The following is a 9,756-nucleotide window of genomic DNA, read 5'->3' as shown; positions in this document are numbered from 1 at the left end:
TGATTTATAATTTAGTATAGATCAAATTATTCACAGATAAAATAAATTAAAAATGACCAACCAATAGATGCTGACACGTGTTCCGTCGTTAATGAAAGGGGTATATTTATACCTTTTTCTTTAACAAAAAGGGTATATTTGTACTCTAAGTATAACAGAGAATATATTTGTACCATTTATTAAAGTTCAAGGGTATATTTGTACCTTGTCATTAAAGGTAAGGGTATATTTTTACTCAAAATATGACAGAGCGTGTATTTATATCATTTATTAAAGTTCGAGAGTATATCTGTTATTTTTCCATTATAAATATAAAAAAGATTATTTTAAAGGCGAATTGCCACATATGGCCCTGTACTTTCAGATTATACAGTTTGCTCCCCTTTACGACTCCAAGACTAGGCAAGAAGTTGACTGCATGGCAAGGGAAAATGGTAGGCTTTCCAGTTTTGAATGAACAATTGAAGTGGTTGGTGTTGTGGAAAGGATGGAATTTGTACCATCTGAAACAGATCAACAGTGTGGTCTTCACTTGTGGCCTCTCACATCACACTTCATTTTTCAGCAAACTACTCCGCCTTTGCTTACTTCTTCCTTCATTCCCGTCTTCTTATGCTTCTTCTCTCTTCAATCACATCACAAACCCCACTATACATACATGGAACATCATCTTCAAAGGCTTTTCTAATACTTCACACCCTCAAAGCTCCATTAGTTTCTACATTCAAATGCGCCAACATGGACTTTTTCCTAATAAACATACCTTTCCTTTGCTTCTAAGAGCCTTTTCTAGAGCCAAGAATCAAAACCCACTTCTAGTTTTAGCTCAAATACAAAAGTTTGGATACACTTCTGACCAGTTTGTGCAGAACTCTTTGGTTTCTTGTTTTGCCAGCAGTGGGTATGTCGACATTGCGCTCCAAGTGTTTGATGAAATTACACACAAGGATGTGCTTTCTTATACTGCTCTAATTGATGGGTATGCCCGGAATGATCTGCCAGTTAGAGCTTTGGAACTTTTTCTGGAGATGAGACAAGAAGAGGTTAAGGTGGATGAAGTTGCTGTAGTAGCAGCTCTTTGTCCTGCTGGAACATTGAGATATGTTTGGTTTGGGAGGTGTCTTCATGCTTTCTATGTGGAAGCGGGGAGGGTTTCTAGGGATGTTTACATTGGCAGTGCTCTTGTTGATATGTATGCTAAATGTGGATTTTGGGATGATGCCTTGAAAGTTTTTGAAGACATGCCTTACAAGAATCTTATTTTTTGGAGTGCTATGATTGCTGCCTGTGTACACTGCAATAGATTTAGGGAAGCACTCTCTGTTTTCAAAGACATGCTGTCCGTAAAGGTTGTGCCAAATCAAGTAACATTGACGAGCGTTCTCAGTGCATCCACTAGGCTTGGGGCACTGGACGAGGGCAGATGGATTGCTAATTATATAAAAGAACACAAAATAAAATTCAATGCAGTACTTGGCACTGCTTTGATAGATATGTATGCAAAGTGTGGGTGCATCGAAGAGGCATTGTTGGTTTTTGAGAAGTTGCCAAATAAAGATGTTTATGTATGGACTGCTATGATCAATGGCTTAGCAGCACATGGTGATGCTGCAAAATCCATGGCCTTATTCTTAGAAATGTTGAGAAATGGTTTAAGGCCCAATGAAGTAACCTTCATTGGAATTCTCAGTGCTTGTTCTCATGGAGGACTCGTGGATGAAGGAAGACGGTTCTTCTCATTAATGAACCAAGTTTATGCTGTAAAACCTAATTTAGATCATTATGGCTGTATGGTCGATCTTTTGGGCCGGGCCGGGCTTCTGGAAGAAGCTTGTAAATTGATTCAAGACATGCCAATGAAACCTACACCTAGCATATGGGGTGCTCTCTTTGGTTCTTGCATGATTCACAAGGCTTATGAATTAGGTGAATGGATAGGAAGACATCTAATCGACATACAGCCTTATCACTGTGGCAGATATACACTCTTGGCGAATTTGTATTCTACTTGTAAAAATTGGGAAGGGGTAGCTCAAGTCAGGCAAATGATGAAAGAAATGGGTGTGGAAAAGACCCGAGGGTGTAGTTGGATCGAATTGAACGGGGAAGTGCATGAGTTTATCGCCTTTGATGGTTCACATACTAAGTCCGAATACATTTACACAATTTTGGACAACCTAGTCAATCATCTGCAACAGATTACTATTTCTCCATGTGCTGATTCTTTAGTTCTTGAGAGGAGCTGAAAGTAAGCAGAGTTTAGGTAATGATGAACTTCCAATACAGCCTTAATTAATCTGACTTTATTTGCTTTTATGCTTTTTGTAAATATTCTTTTCAACTTGAGATTAAGTATTAAGGGAAAAATGCCCTGATCTGATTGATTTGTTGCTTGTTTGTACATATCACCAAATTTGTCTATTCCATGCTATTTTTTCAATGCTCTCATCTCAAACTTCGAGATTGTGATGCAGTCTCATTGTGAGCTTTTACAATCTTTTTCTTAAACATCTAGATGCTCTAGGGATGTCTTAACTCTCTAACATTTTCTTCTTGGCTCTGTCTTTTCATTGTTCTTGCAACTACATATTTATTGTAAATAGAAACAGAATTTCCATACTGCCCTTTCCATAATGCCCGTCCTGGTTGAGATGCACATGCATGTAAAATATTATAATAACAACTAAATTAAGTAAACAAAATATAAAATGAAACAAGATAGTTGAAATGAACAGTAACTTAGGTATTGAGTCTTTCCTTGAGTAAATTCTGAATTTCCACCCTTGAACTATCTCTAAGGTGGACATGTATTTGTCGAGAGAAGTGGAGCCATGGAAATTCAAAGTGTCAGTTTGCTTACAAATTACAAGTTGCTGTCTCATCTTAACTAGTTTAAGGATAAACTTGGCATCCATGCAAAATCTGAAGGCCTGTTTGAGGATGGCATAACCATTTTGGTGTCTCTTGACTGAATGGATACTTACTAGCTTCGTTAGTGTTCCTTCCTCTATCCAGTGCTCAAATTTTGTTTTATATATTCAAATCCAAACATCTTAATTGTTGAAAAGCATAGTCCGGTGCGAAGAAATCACTTAGCATTTTTTCTGTTACTGAGATTTGAACTTGAGGCCTCATGGTTATCACTTCATGGACCACTAGGCCACAACATTTTGAACAAATTACAATATAATCTTTTTTTCCGGTTGCTAATATTTGAAGTTCTAGGATTGGAACTAATTTGATGCATAGATTTCATAATGAGACAAGTCTATGACAGAACATTGAAGGAAACTATACAGATTTTTTCCTTGACTGGATGGTAGACTGAGAATGAGGGAACTTGTTATTGTTTGACCAATTTTCTTAAACATTGTGCCAAGGGTGACACGAGTACATTGCTATTGGATTTTATTTCCATAATATGAAACTTATTATAAGATACTCTTTAACCCTCATGATGCATAATAATTGAATAGATTCTCATGATGCATAATAATTGAATAGATTCCTCTTATTTTAAGTCACCAAAACACTTAGCTCAACTTCTCCATGTCTTTGACTCAGCTAGAATTCAGGATGACTAATGGTTATATGCTGCAGATTAAGTGTCAACTAGTTATGTTGAACAACCAGTAGTTGTTGAGATATATGACGGCAACAATTAAGTAAATGTAGCCCCTGCAGAAAATATCATGACCTGAAAATTTATCTCCTATCTGGCATCCAACTGTGAGATGCTTAATTCATTGACAGAAGTTTCGCCATGCTTGGTAGATGAACTGTCAGCTTCAGTGATTCGGCTTCTGCCACTGAAAAAGCCTGGCTCTTTAGGCAAGGGTAGCACAACATCACTACTCAACATGAGCACAACTGATGCCATACTTGGCCTATCTTCTGGACATTGCTGCACACATAATAGACCTACATGGACTGATCTTTGAACTTCAGACTGATCGCATGACTCCCTTAGTTGTGTATCTATTACTTCCATAACCCTGCCTTCTTTGAAAAGGATCCAGACCTGAACATTCGATATCATGCAGTTAGATGCTAGTAGTTATAGTTAGCATAAATTTTGCACCATATGAGATAGACAAGAAGAGCTCCCACATGTCCTAGAAGATTATGGTTATGGTCTGGATGCAAGAACCCTCTATTTCTCTTCCTGCTTAAAATCTCCAGTACTAGAACCCCAAAGCTAAATACATCTGATTTCACTGAAAATTTTCCTTCTGCTGCATACTCCGGAGACATGTAGCCACTGTAGGATAATGTCAAACAAACAAAGTAAGTAGCTTTTTAGAAGACCGTAAATAGTTCACCGGTTTAAAGATTATTACTATGTCCCAACCACTCTTATTGTCATGGCTCCAGTCTCATTTCCTCTGAAACTTCTTGCCATGCCAAAGTCAGATATCTTCGGGTTCATATGAGTGTCTAGCAAAACATTGCTGGGTTTAAGATCTCTATGGATTATCCGCAATCTTGAGTCTTGATGAAGATAGAGAATTCCTCGAGCAATTCCATTAATAATATGGGAGCACTTAGGCCAATCAAGCAGTGATCTCCTATTTGTATCTGCAAAAATCCAAAGCTTGTGATAGGATCCTTTCAAATATTTCAAATCAAAGAGTAGATAACCAAATCCCTCTGATGATTGAATTATTTTGAGTGGTGATTCTACGAAAGCTAAGTATGCTAGGAGTTCAGAAGTGAGAACCAACCAAAAAGAAACCAATCTAGGCTATTATTCGGCATGTACTCATAAACCAACATTTTTTCTTCTGCTTGGATACAACCACCAAGAAGCTTCACAAGATTCCGATGCTGGAGTTTAGCAATGAAGATAACCTCATTCTTGAACTCTTCGGTTCCCTGTGCTGAGTATCTTGAAAGTCTCTTTACTGCAATTTCTTGTCCATCTTTCAGCATACCCTAGGTTTTCAGAGGCAATTAGTTGAAATAGCTTCCCCAGAATATTTTACCGACAATAAACTAGAGCTTGACATTTCTGTTTAGATGAAATAGGAGAATGGCAGATAAATTTTCTTACCGAAGCTTGTGTTTTCATTTTAATGTTTCGGAAATTGCTTTTTAGGAAGTTAGTTCGATGAAACAGAAAGAGCTGTTCTTAACATCGTTACCTTGTAAACGGGTCCAAAACCACCTTCTCCAAGCTTGTTGCTGAGTGAAAAGTTATTGGTAGCATGAGATATAGTTTCAAAATCAAACAACGGTAAATCTAGCTCTTCATCTTTGCTTTCGTTAGTGCAGAACATTTCAGGGCTTCTTGTTCCTCTTCCTGTCAAAAGGAGGACTTAATTGGATGTAAAGAAGAGAGATTCTGCTATTTACCTAATGTGACTGCAGAAAAAAGGCACCACTAATTCAAAAGCAGCAAAACCTCTGGTTACCTTTGCTAAAATGTTGCTGATTCCGATCCTTCTTCTTCTTTTGCCTTAAGTACAAGATTAAGCACAGTGCTAAGAGCAGACCTAATGCTGCCAGTAGCAAGCTGATGACCAGTTTCTTTACTTTCCCTCTACTGGAGTTACCTGAGGATCAAAATAAATTCATATTTCATTAGAAGGATTATTTTGTTTTTTCAAATAATGTAGAAAACCCTCAACTGCTCATTCGATGACATTTAATTTATTCTGGAGTAAAAATCTAATGTAGCATTCTTAACAGCCTTACATTCAAAAGTAAAGAAACAAATCTGTACCTAACTCGGAAGAATCCAACTTTATATAGATATCTTGCCCGCTACCACCAAACTGTCTGATGTCCATCAGCTCACTAAACCAAAGCAAGCAGCCTTCATTTGTCCCTGTTACATCTGGATTTGCATACGCCATACACGAGCAGTTTCTCAAGCACAATTCCTCACATGCATTAAGAGTCACTCCTCGACTATACCAGGAAAAACGAGTGTCTGGCAACTTGATGCCCAAGTACTTCGAGAATTTAACCTCCTTTTGGCAATTCAATGATGTCTTTCTAACGCAGCCTTTTGACCAATTTCCCCTTGCCCATTCTGTTGGATCTTTGGGTTCAAATTTATCCAAACATCTGCAGATTGGAGAGTTGCCACTGTTGCACAAACCATATGATTGACACTGGCCATAAATGTCACAGTTATCTGCTGGTACGCTAACAAAGCCATCCCAATTCTGAGTTTGATTATTCCACATTGAAAGCTGTAGAACCCCATTTAGTTGCATCGCAACCCTTGCAAAGATAGAGCTGTCTGTGAGCTGATACATAAAGGATATTTTCTCCTGATCAGATACATAGGTATAGTTATAACCAGGGGAAGGTAGCAGCGATGGTGCATTAGAAAAGCCTCGACCATTCCATGGTCCAGACCTGTAGCGTTCAATGGAACCATTCATGACAAATGGTTGTGGGAATCCATGAAGATCAATTACCCAACTAAACTCACCCTTGGAAGGGTCATTTGTGCTCTTCCAGGACATGAGGAAACGGCGAAAACCAGTATTTAGATCGACCCCAAGCTTCATTCCAGGTAGAAACGTGTCACTGGGGTAGTCAAAACTCTGCCACAAATAATTCTCAATTGCATCTCTAACAACAAGATTGCCTGAATCAAGAAGTTGTGCGACTGGATTTTGCACACGTCTAGTGGAATTGGATGACCAAATGACTCTGCCAGAACCATTTAGAAGAGTAAGAATTCCTTGTCTGGTAAAATTTAGTGCACCGGATGTATCTTTGAGTGGACTGTCTCTATTAGCAACCCATACCACCGTCTGTACAGTAACTTTATTGAACCATATTCCCAAGTACCGTTTTCCGGATGTCCCAGGGGAGAAAAATCCCAACTTAAACTTGCCACCTGATGAGATAATTGTGCCTCTATCTGTTAGAGGTTGATTTACAGGTATGGTATCTAGGGAACTAGACAGAGCCCATATGGATGACAAGAAGAAAAGTATGTTTATGCCTTTCATGTGCCTTATTGGTATCTTAAGTACTGTGATGGTTTGTATATTAATGGTATTTGTAGAGTTAAATAAGATAGCTGGTGTTTTCAATTTGTTGTTTGTTGCTTACAGAGATGGAGTGATTAATCATACCTTTGTTGATAGGCAATTTAATCAAACATATTTTTCCCGTCAGCGACGTGTGTGAACTTGAAAAATGACAAAGACATGATAGGTTGACTATTCTTATTGACGTGTAAATTTTTTATGTTGAGATTTCTTTTGTTTCTTTTTACGAGTCAAATACTAAAATATGATCATTCAACTATAGGAATTTTCCTACCAAAGTCATTTATTTGTTTTGTATCAGTAAAATCACCCAATTTAGACTAATTTATATAGCTAAAAAGAAAAAACTTAAAAGAATAGTTGCATAAACCTTCCCTCAAATTTGATCTCCATTTAAATTTCATTCTATGTGGTTATGCTGAGCTCTTTTACTTTATTTTTTATAATAATTTTAACCTAATTATTATTATTATCAATATACGAAATTAGATTGAATTAATTTGCCTTTAATGATGTATATCTTTGTTTAATTAAATTTGTAAGCATTTTATTTTTTAAAAACATTTCCATCCCATGCATGTGATCTTTTTCTTCTTGAAAGAATGTATGAGTTGTCCGCCAATTTAGGGACCAGGGGCTTTGAATTAAGAGTGACAAAAAAGTTTTAAAATTTAGTGTAGGTTATTTAAATTTTAATTAATGAGTGTTGATGATTATTTTTAGATTAAGGCTTAGGGAAATAAATTTCATATCCCCAAGTTTTGAGACTTTTATACTATGATCCATCTATATAAAATTCAAACTAAAAAAAGAGGAAAAAATGACGCTTCTTCTCCCTTTTCTCTCTCCTCGCTTTTTTTCTTCTTCCATTGTAGTTGTTATTGCTACTGCTGCTGCTTTTCTTTTTTTTCATCTTCATCATCTTTTGTTTTTGGTGCTGCTTGTCATTACGTTGCTGTTGTCGCAACTATTGTTATTAAATTAAATTTTTGGATCAAATTTTGTTTGTATATCAGTACGTGTTACTTATAAGTGATTTCGGTAAGTAAAATTAATGATTTTTAGTTCAGTTTTTATCTGGGTATATCTGTTTTTTCAATATTGTATCCAACAGTTCAACAAGTTTTGTATATGAATATAACAATTGTTGGATTGTTTTCACTACTGTTAATGTATTTTCAACTGGTAACTTATCTGTTGCAACAGATGACCTAACTGTTGGATTAAGTTATTAGTTATGAACATGCACCCAACAGATAACAAATGAGTTATCTATTGCAACGGACGCTTATCTGTTGGAATAGTGCATATAATTTTGTTTTTGTATATAGCCACTCAACTTTACTGTACTATCATATTATTAATATGTTTAAACAAATTTCTCTAGGTACCATTAGTGAAGGATTCATTAGCAAGTGTTGTCGCCATGAAAAGACAAATATCAAAGTATATTAATTGAATTATGGGCCAAACAAATAGTCAGTTACATAAAAGTTCAGTATCACCAGTCATGGTGATGTTACCATGGTTGATATTCAAAGCAAAACTTGTACATGTAGAATTTTTAATTTGAACGAATATGGTAGCGTTTCAAGCCTAATATGGTGCACAAGTTGAAAATCAAATTTATGAGTATTCACCTTCGTATTATTCGATAGAAAAATACATAATTGCATATTGTGAGGCTATTAATTTGGTGCCTTCTGAAGATTTTTGAATTGTTCCTGTAGAGATTATGGAGAGAGATATACCTACTCCATACGTTGACCTAAGCAAATTGGGAAGAACGCGAATGAAGAGGAGGCGTGGAGTCGGGGAATCATTTCCAACAAGAGAAAATAAGTGTTGCATATGTAAGACGGGTGACCACAAAAAAGTTATATACTGGATTGAAATGCTCCATTATTATTGTATTAGTGAATAGTCTTGTTGGTTTATTATGAACTTGCTAATTTTCACTCCTTTTAGCTGGTAATGTATGTTTTTTATTCTATAAAATATATTTTTGTTTATGATCCAACTACTGCTGAACAAAAGGAAAAAAAAATTACAATTGTGCATCACTGAAAAAGATAATAGAAAATTTAATAAATACAACATGGTACAAAAATATTTTCAATAGATGACGTATCTATTGTAATAGATGAGTCATCCATCGGATGAAATCAGATCACAGTAAAACCTATTTTGATTCATTCCAACAGATGACCTCGTTGTAATAGATGAGTCATCTGTCAAAAGAAATCAAACCACTAGCAAGACATGTTTCAATTTCTTTCAATGGATGACTTATTTGTTGCAATAGATGAGCCATCTATTGAGAGAAATTAAAATATGTCTTGCAAGTGGTTTGATTTCTTCTAATAGATGATCCATCTGTTGCAATAGATAAGTCATCTGTTGGAAGAAATCAAACCACTAGCAGGACATGTTTAGATTTTGTCAACAGGTGGTTTATCTATTGCAACAGATGTTTATATCTGTTTGATAATTTTCAACAAATGAGTTAGTTGTTGCAACAGGTTAGACATGTGTTACACATATATCTATATTTGTTTGGCTAATTTGATGTGAAATCTTTCATATTAAATCATAATTAATAACAAATAAATTAATTTAACTATAATTAGCTTTAAATTTATAAGTTTAATTACAATTACAATGATTTACATGATCAACTAAATATATTCCTCCTAAATAGAGTGATCAATTGACTAATTTGATGTAAACTGATTCATAT

The 9,756-nt window shown here is 35.7% G+C and overlaps 2 protein-coding genes across 5 annotated transcripts; one reads left to right on the top strand and one right to left on the bottom strand.

The window, feature by feature from the left end:
* The first annotated feature begins 280 nt into the window (after positions 1 to 280).
* LOC107857614 (pentatricopeptide repeat-containing protein At1g50270) lies at positions 281 to 9,036 on the top strand. Of its 2 annotated transcripts, none has more exons than XM_016702452.2 (2): positions 281 to 2,263; positions 2,800 to 3,211. In XM_016702452.2, the coding sequence occupies exon 1, from the start codon at positions 432 to 434 to the stop codon at positions 2,244 to 2,246; it is 1,815 nt and encodes a 604-aa protein (XP_016557938.1). In that variant the 5' UTR covers positions 281 to 431; the 3' UTR covers positions 2,247 to 2,263; positions 2,800 to 3,211. The 2 variants fall into 2 exon arrangements, with proteins under 2 accessions (XP_016557938.1, XP_016557937.1); XM_016702451.2 differs by lacking the exon at positions 2,800 to 3,211 and adding an exon at positions 8,747 to 9,036 and having other exon boundaries at positions 283 to 2,263.
* On the bottom strand, positions 3,392 to 7,240 carry LOC107857613 (G-type lectin S-receptor-like serine/threonine-protein kinase At4g27290). Of its 3 annotated transcripts, XM_016702449.2 has the most exons (7): positions 5,726 to 7,224; positions 5,415 to 5,555; positions 5,145 to 5,302; positions 4,725 to 4,935; positions 4,341 to 4,578; positions 4,111 to 4,261; positions 3,392 to 4,021 (listed from the first exon to the last, which is right to left on the bottom strand). In XM_016702449.2, the coding sequence occupies exons 1-7, from the start codon at positions 6,972 to 6,974 to the stop codon at positions 3,713 to 3,715; spliced, it is 2,457 nt and encodes an 818-aa protein (XP_016557935.1). In that variant the 5' UTR covers positions 6,975 to 7,224; the 3' UTR covers positions 3,392 to 3,712. The 3 variants fall into 3 exon arrangements, with proteins under 3 accessions (XP_016557935.1, XP_047262201.1, XP_016557936.1); XM_016702450.2 differs by lacking the exon at positions 3,392 to 4,021 and having other exon boundaries at positions 4,064 to 4,261; positions 4,352 to 4,578; positions 5,726 to 7,240; XM_047406245.1 differs by lacking the exons at positions 4,725 to 4,935; positions 5,145 to 5,302; positions 5,415 to 5,555; positions 5,726 to 7,224 and having other exon boundaries at positions 4,352 to 4,493.
* Positions 9,037 to 9,756: the final 720 nt, after the last annotated feature.

Source organism: Capsicum annuum, chromosome 2 (assembly GCF_002878395.1).
Source record: "Capsicum annuum cultivar UCD-10X-F1 chromosome 2, UCD10Xv1.1, whole genome shotgun sequence".
Classification (NCBI taxonomy): Eukaryota; Viridiplantae; Streptophyta; class Magnoliopsida; order Solanales; family Solanaceae; genus Capsicum; species Capsicum annuum.
The sequence above is the reverse complement of the archived record's forward strand: the minus strand, read 5'-3'. Positions and strand labels throughout refer to the sequence as shown.

Excerpts from the sequence above, each read along its gene's own strand:
- LOC107857614 (XM_016702451.2), top strand. The coding sequence starts at position 432 with ATGGTAGGCTTTCCAGTTTTGAATGAACAATTGAAGTGGTTGGTGTTG.
- LOC107857613 (XM_016702449.2), bottom strand. The coding sequence starts at position 6,974 with ATGAAAGGCATAAACATACTTTTCTTCTTGTCATCCATATGGGCTCTG. Across the intron at positions 5,556-5,725 it reads GTTGGATTCTTCCGAGTTAG|GTAACTCCAGTAGAGGGAAA; the intron begins GTACAGATTTGT and ends TTTGATCCTCAG. Across the intron at positions 4,022-4,110 it reads ACCATAATCTTCTAGGACAT|GTCTGGATCCTTTTCAAAGA; the intron begins GTGGGAGCTCTT and ends TCGAATGTTCAG.